At 40.7% G+C, this 14,003-nt stretch overlaps 1 protein-coding gene across 1 annotated transcript in view; it reads left to right on the forward strand.

The window, feature by feature from the left end:
- Positions 1-14,003, forward strand: part of dcc (DCC netrin 1 receptor) — a 154,461-nt gene that overhangs the window by 102,748 nt on the left and 37,710 nt on the right. Inside the window, exons 17-22 of the mRNA XM_041059116.1 lie at positions 1,446-1,684; positions 3,042-3,180; positions 7,243-7,350; positions 8,130-8,324; positions 8,466-8,498; positions 12,084-12,149. Coding sequence (XP_040915050.1) covers positions 1,446-1,684; positions 3,042-3,180; positions 7,243-7,350; positions 8,130-8,324; positions 8,466-8,498; positions 12,084-12,149 — 780 coding nt within the window. The remainder of the gene's footprint in view (positions 1-1,445; positions 1,685-3,041; positions 3,181-7,242; positions 7,351-8,129; positions 8,325-8,465; positions 8,499-12,083; positions 12,150-14,003) is intronic.

A 14,003-nucleotide genomic window follows, 5' to 3' on the forward strand; every position in this document is an offset into this window, starting at 1 on the left:
ATTCCTATTCAATTACATATTCTATTCTGTTGTTTCTATTCCATTGATTATATTCTTTACTTGTTTAGCTGTTAGTTGATATTGTTCTTCTTCTAATTTTCCCTTTTTTTCCCCCTTTTTTGGGACAAACAATGAGTCACAAACCTCACCGAGATTTTCTTGCACTAAAAATCAGCATCTCTGTTTCACTTATTAAATGCATGAGACAAAAAAATAAGAATTCAGCTGTAATTCATGCCAGTAATTTTCTTTTAGTGAACCAGATGACGGTGCTGATAGCTTCAGCGCTTTTAGCTTCAGAGCTGATGTGTGTTTCCTTTAAATCTATCTGTGTCACTAACTGTGTTTCAGATTCCACTAGGTTTATCTGCCAGTAGATCAGAGGATGCAGAGCTGGAATCAGTGGAGTGGCTTTTATGTTTTATTGTTGGGTTCACTTTGTTTTTCTCTGCTCATTCCAGCTCTCTGTTAGCATCTGATACCATCTGTTAGCTTGTGTTTCATGCTTTGCTGCCTTTAGGTGCTTCTCCAGTCTGAACTTCCTGGTGCTGAAGTCACATTTCTCCCTCCGGGTGCCGCATGTCAGAAACTAATCTTTGATCAGTGCATCGTTAACAAGTAAATGCAAAGATTTAAAAGTAAACACAGCTTAAAAAGGGGGATAAATAATATTGATTTTGTGATGGACAATTTTGCCACATGAAAAAAAAAAAACAAACCTATTTAAATCTCACATAAATTTCCATGAACCTGTTTATTTTTCAGGGATACTAAAATATTCTCAAATGCTCGGTGTTTCTGAAAGCACCTGAAGGCAGCATCTCTGATCGTCTGGAGCCACAGATCCACACAGACGGGTTTCATTTGTTCAGATGTGCAGAAGCCAACAGTGTGAACTGATATGATGACACAAAAACAATATTGTGTTGAGTGAAAAGTTCTGTCTTTTTATCCATAAAACTCTGAGCACCTTTTTGAATTATCACAACATTTCACAGTTGTTTTTGTTGTAAGGGCTTTTTTTTTTATTATTACAAATGGATGTTTTGTCCTTTAACCCGTACCCTCTGTGGATCTGTGGCTACACTTCCTGTTTAGAGTGAAATCTTTTGTCTCTCGCTGTCTTCTTACTCTTTGTCTTTTTCTCTCCTTTTTTTCCTCTCCTGTTCCTTCCTCATTCATCCATTCCTCCTCTTGTACGTCTCTCAAACAAACATGGCTGTCTGCTGCATTACACTACAAAACTTGCATGTCATCTTTTGTATTCATTATGTTTGCTTCTTTTTCCTTTACATTTGCATTCACAAACCTATGTTAATCTGAATATATGCTCGTATCACTCACGCCTCCATGTACAAACCTTCATTATCACACATTCATTACACTGTGTGATATCATTAATTATTCCCAAACACCCTGGTTATGGTTAACATCCCCCCCCCAAGACCCCATAGACCCATCTGAGGATGACCTCTTCCACCTCTTTGATAAATACCCCACTCCCATGCCAGACACCAGCACTCCCATGATCCCCCCGGTGGGGGTCCAAGCCGTGGCTCTGTCCTCGGACTCCGTCCGCGTCTCCTGGGCCGACAACTCCATGACCAAGAACCAGAAGGCGTCTGAAGTCCGTTACTACTCCGTCAAGTGGAAGACCAGCTACTCCACCAGTGGGAAGTACAAGGTAAAGTCATTTGATCTGTGATCAGTCATGACTCTGTTGACTTCAGACTTAACAAATTTAAAGACGATTTACAACTAAATTTTGACTGTAACGCCAATTCTTCATGGACCTTTGACTTGGAATGACTTGATGTCCTCCTCAAAAGTTTAAGTATGATGTGCCCAACAAATTTATATATTTAGAATCAGTCTGATGGCAGCCAATCACACTGCACAATCAGGAGGGTGGGTGTGCCTCAGTTCTCTAACAGACTCAACACTTAGAAGCTGTCAGATGATTAAATCATACTGTGATTGCAATGAAATGCTTAAGTTTGTGGACAGATGTTATGTTCTCCACCTTCAGTCCTAGTTCACCTCTTTCTGAACAAGAAATATTACCAGAGCAACTCCACTCGCAGCTGTTTTTATCAGCTGAGGGGGATTAAATGTCACACCTGCCATCTTGTGTGCTCGTGTTCCCATTAAAAGCAGGCTTCCCCTCCCTCGCTGCTCTGTATCAAGCAGCTCAGCAACAAAACAGAAGGGAGCACAGGCTCTGTAAACAATAATAAAGGAGGATCAATGAGTTTTATAAAGCAGAGTTACAGCTATCTGAGCAGAAAACACACTGGAGGAAAACTGAACTCTGTGTGTGTTTTTTTCCTTTTCAGAAGCTTTTACTTATCGAGATATCGCTTTAAAAATACTCTCAGCTGACAGAAACAGCTTAGATCGTTTGTCAGTGCACTAGGAAAAAAAACACACATAGTAAAACATAACCTGAAATTATTTTTGATTGTTCTGAAAACAAGATAAAATCCTGCATTGATCTCGTCGTGTTCTCCTCTGAGAAATCTTTTCTTCCCGTCACAAAACCCGTAACTTCAGAGAAACTTATAAACAATAATCTGAACTCTGCGTCCAAAACAGTGGAAATATGAAATTTATACAAGGGCAGACAGTCTGCACATCTCAATAAAGCACAGATGGAGGGAGAGAGAGAGAGAGAGAGAGAGAGAGAGAGAGAAGTCTCTTCTTCCTCTTCTCTTTCCATCAGATTCTGAAAATAAGGCATTTTCTTTGTGCCACAAGGACAAACAGAAGTGAAAGGGAAAACACAGCTGTTTATGCAGCCACTGGAGATTGTTATTCACTGATATCATAGGCTCAGATATACAGTACCAACACAAGGACAGGCTTTTCAAAAAATAAAATAAATAATAAGTGAATAAATATTACATATGTTTACACGAATATATGCACATACATGTATATATACAGGTGTTCATGAATATATCGTAAATGTTCTCACTTTACCTTTTCCCTCGGTTTTATTCTGCAAACATCTAAATTCTACAATTGTATTGTGTGTCCAGTCTGCAGACACCACTGCGCTCAGCCACACCGTCACTGGCCTCAAGCCAAACACCATGTACGAGTTTGCTGTCATGGTAACCAAAGGCCGCAAGTCCAGCACGTGGAGTATGACGGCGCACGCCACGACGTATGAAGCAGGTACGTCTGCCTTAGGCCATAGACACTTTGTGTGCTTCTTTGTACTTCTATTCTAAGTCCGACCTAAACCACAAACCCAAGTCTGAACCTTCAACAAATCTAAAGGGCGGTGGGTTCTGTTGTACCCCTCAAATCCCATATCATTATCAATATATCATTGTACGGAGTCAGAGATATCGGTAAATATTCATGAACATTGAATCTTATCTAAATTAACTGCTCCGAAGTTTAGTACATAAGGAGGTACACTGGGGTGCTGGAGGGGGCAAAAGCAAAATCTTATACTCCTGTATGGATACGACTGGACTGTACTGGTCAGCTGGTAGCTAACAGCTTGTGAAAGACACTTTTATAGTGAACTAATTCTAAACACTGTCCTGTGGACTTTGAATGAAGTGTTTTCTTCTCAAACTTCTGTTCTCAAGGATGAACTTTTATGCTTAAGACTGTGTTTAGTTTTAGAGTTTTAGAATAAGTGGGTGATTCTTACTGTTTTTTCAGTTGTAATACACTTTTCTCCTTTCACTTCCTTTTCACTGACGCCTAAAACGCCAAGCTGAATACATGGAGTTCAGAGTTTTTTCTCTGGGGAAATTCAAATTCTGGAGAAAACAGGGATAGACCGAATGAGGGCAGGTTCAGAAAACATCGGTTCGCCTGAACGGCATGGGGACCGAACTTTTTTTTTTTTTTTTTTTTTTATGTTCTCTCCCGCCCTGAACAGCGACTACTTTTAATAAGGTGTTTAACAATACACAGAACTCCGTGTTTTGGTTCAGTCTCACTCGCAAAACACAACACAACTGTCTCCAACAACGAAAAGCCAACCGCAGACTGAAATCAAAATGTCAAGGTATCCCTTTCAGGATGTTTACAATCATGTTTTGTCGGATTTGTCATCCAATTAAGTGTGAACAGCATTACCCCCGCCGGCTCCCCGGGGGCCTGCTGGAATACATTGACATTCATGGCGAGCAGACGGACTGAGCCCACTCAGTCCCTGCAGTGATCCACCCGTTCCGGATATACAAACACTGACCACATTTTCCCAGTGAAACACTGAAAACACCTCAGCCTTACTAATGGAAACAATCACCCACAGGCACCTGCTGAGTGATGTTACACTATATGTTAGTATTTACTTCTTACCAGAGGCAGAGACTTAGAAATTGTGATTTCAGCCCATTAAATGTGCTGAGGATTTTCCTCAGTCAAAAACCAATCAAGCTTGTCAAAGAAATAAAAATATAAATGTCACTGCCAATGCCAGTTCATCACAGCTATATACAGCAAGTTAGCACAACGTCTGACTGGGTTATTGACCCCTACCATTGTAATTCTATCCTCACGGATCTGCCAGCCAGCGTTACAAACAGCTGATTGAGCTGCTGTGATTGAACACTACAAGGACCGCATTTGTTTTTGTTGTGATGTTAAACCCTTCCAAACCTTAATGCACTTGTTGTGAGTAATCTGAAGTTTGTTTTTTATGAGCTGTGAAGTGTCAGCAGAATGAAAATGACTTTGAACTAAAGCCCCGACAAGAGTTTTATACTGTCAGTGCCAGCTGATGTCCTAAAAGTACCAACGAGTCCTTCAAATCAAATGATGAAATATGTTGTTTGCAACCGTCCTCCAAAACAACATATATCTGAGCTGACACCCCTATTGGCTGGACTGGAAGTTGACTACCAGCGCAGCCCAGCACTCAACTTCTTTTCTACTTGAGTTTTATTTTGCTTTCAATGCAAAAGGTCACATTATAGGGTAGATTTAAAATCATTTAGAATTCAAAGAATAATGGCTTTGGGATGTTTTTTGTTTTGTTTTTTTGTTTTTTATCTCAAGGGACCTCGCAGGTTAGGGGGTTTAAAAAAGGAAAAGCATCGCATTAACATCCACCTTTCAAAACACACTTGTGAAATAAGATTGAGTCCATTTTTTGGCTGTGTCATTGTCACCACTGGCTTTTAATTTGAAGAGCTATGGCCCTCATGTAATTCGTGGCATAGCTCTGCCCACCTCCAATCTGTCAAATCACTCAGAACACTGTGTAGGTGTTCACGGCCTTTAACTGGTGCTAACAATCATTCTGTGAGATTTAAGCTCACTGTTTTGGAAGAGGATGCATTTGAATCCAAACTTTGTTTTTCCAGTTAAAATTATTATTGTGCTGATGCAGATCGTGTTGATCAAGTCAAACACTCAGTAGCATTGATTATATGAACTGAAGATAGTTGTAATTATTTCAGTTTTGAGTCCTGGATCCGCTGCTTTGCCCAGTGGGTATGTGTAAGGTGTATGTTCCTGAAGGTTTCCCTGTGTATTTATAAGAAGTACAGGTTGTCAACGACACTAACGGGCTCAGCTGGAACTTGTAATTTCCTCCTGCGCATTGTGTCAGGTTTAACAAGCGGTTTCATTAGCCAATGCTGGGGTGCGAGCTTTGAGACCTGTCCTGGTGTGAAACTTAAAAAAAAACAAAAAACTTGTCTTTAATCACATCTATAACCAGGAAACACATGAAGCCATCACACAATAAAACTCTGATAGACTGCCTCTTAGTTTCCATGGTTACAGTTGAGGAGGGGAAAAAGAAGAAAAAAAAAAAAGCCTGAGTCCTGGTTGCGAGGGTGAGTGCTTGACATTCTCACAACGGGAACGATGCAGCAGGGCAGTTGTGGAAAGTGACAGAAATTACCCTCTGAACAATTCTCAAGTTCAAACAGAACAAAGACCTACACCCAAGGACCAGCTGTGTATTTGCCAGTGACAAAGATATGAAAGCTTCCAGATAGGAACCTTTGTAATAAAACTAACCGAATTCAGTCGTCTGCTGGGAGAAGAGAGAAACAGAGACTGTCTGACTGAGAAAGAAACTCTTAGACGCTATAAACAAAATCCACCTGGGGAGGAGACTGTAGAAGATACAGTTTATGCTAATCATAGGTTCTAACCGCCCAAGAGCACATCAGCAGGACCATAATCATAAATCAGAATAATGTGCAGTAGTCATTACTGATTAGTGTCACAAAAACAGGACTCCGGTGAGAGAGATGTAGTGTGAGCTTGAAGCCGAGAGTTCGTAACTGACATCCAGCTGAACTGAAACTGCAAAGTTTACACCATTTAATATTTTCGTTAAAACTCTGGCCTTTCTAGCAAGGTCCATTATGTTTAGCCTACAAAATTCATACATTGTTACTATTAGCCTATTAATTACATAGTTATTATTAACTAATGAACTTCAGTTGTTTGTAGTATTAGACTGTGAACAGCACCTGACCAAGAAATGGCCCCTGCAATAACTTTCATGATCCTCTCCAGCACCGTGGTCAGGCAAAGAAAATCTCTTTGTGCCTGCAAAGCTAATGACTTTCCCATGATCCTCAGCTGTAATGTTTAGTGCCAATTACTAAAATGAAGCATACTAACACTAGAAACCTTAGCACTGTCACTGTGAGCATGTCAGCATGTAGACATTAGCATTTAGGTCAAATCACTGCACCTAGTCTCACAAAGCGGCTAACATGGCTGTAGAGTCTTAGTTTTGTTTTAACTTTGGAGGCTAGCTGTTTCCCCCTGCTTTCAGTCAGTATGCTAAGCTAACTGAAACCATGAAAATAGCTTTTGGTGTGGGCTATATAGACCGATATAAGTGCTTAAATATAGGAGGAAAAACTTGATGTTCAGACATTGTGTGTGTTGAGGCAGCCATCAGTATACAACCTAGCCACCATATATCTTAAATCAATGAGTGGCTTTGTAGCATCCTCTCATTTGGTGTGAGATTTGTTTGGGCATCATGCCTGGATGACACAGAGCCTGAGAGCAGGTGTCTCACGCCAAAGCATGAGAATTGGATGCCCTTGTTACCTGTTACTAATAAAACATGTCACCGACTCGTGTTTGCAAAATTTCAGCAAATAGTCTGCTGGTTTAGTTCCATCTGAACACAAGATATGTAGAAACCAAAGCTGATCACAGCGTCACGTCATTCTACCTTTTCTCAAACTGTTTTTTTTCCCTCCCCCATTCTTCTTCCTCTTGCATTATTGACAGCTCCTAGTTCCGCCCCCAAAGACTTGACAGTGATCAGCCGTGAGGGACGACCCCGCGCAATTTTAATCAGCTGGCAACCGCCGATGGAGGCGAACGGACGAATCACAGGTGAGCAATTATTCAAACACACCTAATCACCACAGGTACACAACTCTACTCATCAAGTTACACTCACGGTTCATCAGAGGTAATAGTTACTTTTAGATTTTCAATGAAGCTGCTGATTGTTCTTCAGTTTATAGATTATTTGTTTGTCAAAAACCAGGAAAGAAGAGCAGACATTCTTTTCTTCCAATATTAACACACTGTTAACACATAGTACAAGAATTCAGTTGTTGCTCTGTGTATCCAGAGTATCCTGTGTATCCAAAACACACACACACACACACATGCTTTCTTCCATTGTTCTCTCTCTCTCTCTTCCTCTGGGCGATCAGCCTGGCTGTATACCCGTCTGTTTTAACGAGCTCTGCTGCTCCTGCAGCATCCCGGAGGACGAATCAAACGCTCCCTGCAGGGATAACGGCACAACACAGATCAAATATTTTTAGATTTTACACTTTCATATATATTTTTTTTTTTTGTGTGTAATTCCATTAAGCACGTTTTGTCTTTTCTTAAATCTTACACGTTTACTCCAAACTGACAGTCTACTGTACTGAAACTTCATACATATCAAATCTTTATACCTCCACTGGTCTTATAATACAGCAACTGGTTTTCTCACAACCCCAATTATTGTATCACACCTTAAATGGGAATATGCGCAATTGTATGTGTCAAATTTAGCACGTTACATTGATGTGAACAAGTTGAGTCTTCCCATGCTCCACGCTGCAAAAGGACATGATCTGGTTCTTAAACCTTAAACCCATCTTGTCTTACAGGTTACATCCTGTACTACACGCTGGATAAGAACATGCCCATAGATGACTGGGTGATGGAGGCGATCAGCGGCGACCGGCTGACCCATCAGGTCGTCGATCTGAACCTCGACACAGTTTATTACTTCAGGATTCAGGCCAAGAACGCCAAAGGAGTCGGCCCGCTGTCTGAGCCCGTTCACTTCAGGACCGCCAAAGGTCTGTTATAGTGTGTGTGTGTGTGTTTGTGTGTGTGTGTGTGTTTGTGTGACTGAAGATCAAGACCTGCTTTATCTGTAAATGCATTCTTTTGTTTCATATTTTATAAGTTTTCTGACTCAGTCTCTGTTTCTCTTTCAGTGGAACATCCAGACAAGATGGCCAATGATCAAGGTAGGTTTTTTTCCCTACTTGTGTGTGTGTGTGTGTGTGTATGTGTGATCGTGTCTGTGTGCATGTGAATTTCAAGCTGTGCATCGTCTCCAACGTTCTGCAATTTTACAGAAATCTGTCATCATGTCTCACCCTCCAACGATTCCTTCATCTGATTTTGCAGTTACCATCAAATCATCTTTAATCTTTAAATCATCAATATCTACAAATCTCCTGCGATTACCTGTGATTTACAAACTGTCTTCTCATTTCATGCCTTATCTCCTACTGTCTTTGAATTCTGTCTGATATTCAAATCATCCTCATATAATCTCTAATAATTTATGATTTTACAATTTCTTGTCAGCTCAGTTTCATGTGAATTTCATGTTAAAGTTCATGTTTAAATAACATTTGGTCTAAAATGATCTTTGATCTTCATGTTATGTGTCTTTTCTGGTCATCAAACCATGTTTCCTGTTATCCCTTTCTTCATTTTACTTTTCTTCACATCTCCAAATCATCAGTGTGTTTTGCTCCTGAAGGAAACGGGGTGTGTCAGAGAGTGCGTGTTGACTGGATTGACAATCTTGCTCAACATAAGCAGATGAATCTTGAATTGCATCACATATTCGTGGATCAATTATAGCAAGACAATCCACTGATTCAAAGGTCAAATGCTCAGAGTGGCCCAGTGCTCCCAGTATGTCAGGATCTAGTGTTGCACTCACTGAGCCTTGCTAACCTTGTAAAGTATCAATTAAAGCATGTGTGTGTGTGTGTGTGTATATATATATATATATATATTTATAAATAAATTAATTGAGGGTGTTTGAATACTTTTTGAAACAGTTGTTGTAAGCTAATGCTAATCAATCGAATCAATATGATTTAAATATTTAGACAGAAAGGTTTAAGAACCAAAATATGTTGTGTATCCGAGGAATTCAGGGATAAAACAATGGAGAAAGTTGAAAAAGGTTAGGATGGAAAGAAAGAAGGATGAAGAGAGGCATGAGCCTGTAATGATGATGGCTGAAATCTCAGCATTGTTAGTCTCATGTACACTAATGAGAAATCATTTAAGGAGAGAAAAGAGACAGAGAGGAAATATGTGAAAATAGAGGAAGTCACTCCATTTTCTTCTTAATTGAATTTATTTTTCACTTTATGCAAACAGCCCCAACTTATCAAGCTGAAGGAAAGTCGTTCGTTCCATCATTTTTCTTCTGGCAGAGAGAAATAAAAGGAGAGTGAGAGAGAGAGAGGGGGGAGAGAACAGGGGCTGTTGTAATTATTAATGCAGACATATGAGAGGCGATGGAAAAGAGCTGTTTACCATATTTAAGTTCATCAAATTAACTCAGCCATAATTAATGCCCGCTTCTCTGGCTCTATTCATCAGCGGCAGCAAACAGCAAGCAGAAGGGGGGACATGATTCTAATGAGCGCTCTAAACTTTTTTTTTTCGTTTACTTCAAGAAACTTTGAAATCTCAGAGAACATGATGGGAGATTTTGTAGCTTTAATGTTTAATTTGATCCTTTTTTGAAAAGTGTAATGAGCGTTAATGAAACAGACTTACTAAAAACACTGACACAGAAATAATCATCATGTTGTGTTGCACCATTTGAAGTGTGTAAGTGCAAACAGTGCAATTAAACCAACACCAGTGCATCATCAGCAAACAAGACTAAGACTCTGCAGCCATTCTAGCCGTCCTGACTACATCCATGATGCTAACAGGCTCGCGGTGACAATGCTAACATGCTTATGCTAAGCAAGTATAATCTTGCTAATCAGCACTAAACACAAAGTACAGGTGAGGCTGATGGGAATGTAGCCTGAGTCCTTATCCAACCAAGCTGAAGTCTTCGGTCTTGTTCTTCATTTGTGAATAACAAAGAAAGCTTGATTTCATGGTTGATAATCTGACACAAGCCTTTTCAGCTGGTGTCAGGGCAACAGATCCTACAGTCGTAGTTCAGTATATTATACAGAGGTAAAATGGGGCTTGTTGCGGTCTACAAACGCATTCTGTGCAGCCGGACTTAGGTGCAGTGAAGCGATTCAGGCGTTGGGACACCGAACCAGAGAGACTCGGCTTCAGTGTCAGGGTGTTAAATGGTGCTGTTTGTCACTGACAGGTGTGTGTGTGTGTGTGTGTGTGTGTGTGTGTGTGTGTGTGTGTGTGGTATGTACACATGTACACACTGTGGTCCCTCTCCATATAAATCAGAAGTGTTGTCTGGGGGGAGGGAAGATTGATGTTCAGCCCTGTTACTGTGGACTTTCCGCTCTAAACCACACACATATACTCACTCACACATAGATGTACACACTGTTTAATACACACACACAAATCCAGACTAGCTTTAATCAGACTGGTTCCTGTAGCAAACTAACCACTGGAACTCACCGCTGCTGCGGCTCGATTGTGGGGGAGGAAGAAATCAGCTTTTAGCTTTAAAATGTGGGAGAATTCTGTATCGGATCTGGCTTTAAGTGAATCTGAGATGTGGAGGTCTTCAGATTCAGTTTCTTGACGGGAGCAACAGCGTTTTTCAAAATCTCTCACATCATTTTCCAGGCTCTGTTGTCTGACAGGAGCTGTGATGACCTGCCTCTGACTTCCTCTTCAAATTTCCTCTTCCAATGCTCCAAATTCATTTAAAGGCTCACCTGCAGCTTTGTAAACTGGGATAAAAAAAACTACCTGCCAAAAACAGGTCCTGGAGACACCTACTGTACCTGGAACTACCACAGAGACGGTTTTGTGTACTTTGGCAGCTGTTTATATGTCTCTCTGTCTGTCTGTGGACAGATTTTGTTGCAGCAGTAGCATCACAACTGTGCAAGATACACTCATGAAACTTTACATGTGTGTAACTGAAAACAAAATGAAGGCCGAGATCAAAGAAACGTGTGATCCAGCCCCTAAGTACTGAGAACCCATCTAATAACATAACGTAACATAGTAATGACTGGTCAGAGTCAGAGCGTAAACATGGTGTCATGATCACAAGATGGTCTCTAGTTAAGAAATTATTATTAATCCATTAGAAACAATTCACATGGGAATGTGTACAGACATCATGAGCAGCAAATATATCACAGATGAGACGGACCTACTTTAATTGATACTTTACTTCACTGGGGCAAATTTGGTACTGAATTTGCAATTTATTTATTTATTTTTTAATTATTAAAAAATGCCACACATTGCCACACTGTGAGTCTGGGAAATGTGCCCCCCCCCCCCCCCGCCCCCTTTGTGTCTGAGGCCTCTTGGCAGTTGTGTGCTTTGTCCTGTTGGTAATCTTGGTTGTAACAGTCATCTTTAGCTGTCTGATGGGGTAGATGCCTACAAGTCGTTACTATGGGAACCATCCAGGCAGGTGAATAAAACCTGAACACTGGGACCAAATGTAATCTCAGGAGGAAACTACACATACACACATCACACTTATGTATGTGCATGTAAATGCACCATCAAAAGTAGAATGACTCTGAGCTCCTTCCTGTTTCTCTCGGTCATTTTCTGCCTTTTTCTTTCTTTTTTTTTTTGTTCTTTACTAATGTTCCTGTTTATTTCTCGTCCTCCAGGTCGAGGGGGAGACCACGCCTACTGGCCATCTGACACCAACCTAATCGATAAGAGCAGCATCAATGGTAACACACATACAGACACACACTGTTCTTCTCTAATAACCAAATCTGTCTGTCAGAAAACAGAATTACATTTGGATAAATTATTGGACTCGATACGGAAGTTAGACCAAATGTCCTGGAGTGTGTGTGTGTGTGTGTGTGTGTGTGTGTGTGTTTGATATTCTGCAGCATCATCAGATCATCTGAGCAGCTCAGTTGTTTTTCTTTGATCACTCAGCTCAGTCATGTCTGAACTTACTTTAATGGCTGGCTGTTTTCTGACGAGGAGCTGCAGCCAGCTGATTTACAGTCCGTTAGCATTGCTTCCTGTTTGTTGCTGAATCACCGCCAGCAGGAAAAAATTAATTAGACTCAGTATCTTAACCATCAATCAGTGTTTTCACAAACTGGATAATAATAATAATCTTAATGGAGAAACAGGGTGTAAAGAGTGTGGTGGCATATAAATTTTCAGCTTTTAGTTATTAATATAATGACAAACACAACAACACAAGTGTCTCAACATTGTTGAGAATAATTTGATGTAGGACAGTAACTGGGCAAAGTTTTTAATAATACAAAAATACAATTGTACTAGTATCAAACTTTAATAGCACGAATCTGAGGATGAATTATTCTTATTAAAGCACGACACTATGCTTCTTTATATGACAGCATGTCTAATATAGATAGCAATTATTTGTTCTATATGATTTATTTTCCTTTACTCTCACATATTATCAGTGACGATGGCCGAACACGTTCTGTGTGCCCCAGCTTCTGAGATTTAGTCCACAGTCGTCCACTTTTCCAGAGAACATGGACGAGCAAGCTGTTTTGCCGTTTAGCTGTTCCACCATCTGTGATTGCTCCTGGCAGCTTTTTCACAACATCCTTGTTTGGAAAGTTTTCTTCATCCATCGATTTGAATGTGAAAGTTTCAGGCTTGTCGAGCACAGGGCACACTCTGCCTCTCTTCGAGAATTTTGCCTTGAGCTCATCCTCGAGGTAAAACTTTCTCGAAGACTTTCTCAGGTAACTCCATGCAGTGGTTCATTTTGAATTTAGCTGTATTAGCAAATATGACCACAACGAAATCACCTACAGTGAAGGTTGTCAAATCATCATCACTCGATTCTTTCGTCATCTGTGCAGTCATTTAGGACAAAGAGTCGTGTCGCTATCCTATGAGCTGCTTTCTTTTTCTGCAAGTTTGTCTCAGATGTCTCAGCAGCTGCAGATTGCTCAGGATCGGGTCTGTCTTTGGCTGCAGATGGCTCAGACACATCATCGGGGGACTATGTCTGGATGAAATGGACAGATATGTGTGGATCTGAAGCCAAACAAGATGTTTCTGGGTGTCATCGCTACCACAAACGCATCATTCACCAGCCCTGGGACATCATAAATGGTGGCTGTCTTTCCAGGGTTAGATCGCATCCAAGCAGCCATTGCTCGGTTGTATAATCTTTTCAGGGGCCCAAAGACAGTTTTATCCAAGGGCTGGAGGCAGTGAGATGTATGAGGTGGTCGGGAGAGTGATACAATTCCATTATCCTTTGCGGTTTCTATAGCTTTGAGGGAGGCGTGAGATTTGTTTTTGTCAAGAAGAAGCAAAGCAGGATTCTCTTTTCAGCTGTGGGTGTGGTTGATGAAGCATTCTAGGTAGCGTGTAAAGACATCTTCATTTGTCCATCCACACTTTATTGAGCAACCAGCTGAACTCATGGGCTCTCCTCTGAGCAAGCGATCCTTGTCTCGTGCACATGGAAAAATGAACAGAGGTGGAATAGGATTGCCTTGTTGCACTGACAGAACACATTAGTGTTATAAGCTCCCCTCTTTCAGCCAACGTCACAGAGAGAACTTGTTTCT

This window comes from Toxotes jaculatrix, chromosome 16, assembly GCF_017976425.1.
Source record: "Toxotes jaculatrix isolate fToxJac2 chromosome 16, fToxJac2.pri, whole genome shotgun sequence".
Lineage (NCBI taxonomy): Eukaryota > Metazoa > Chordata > Actinopteri > Toxotidae > Toxotes > Toxotes jaculatrix.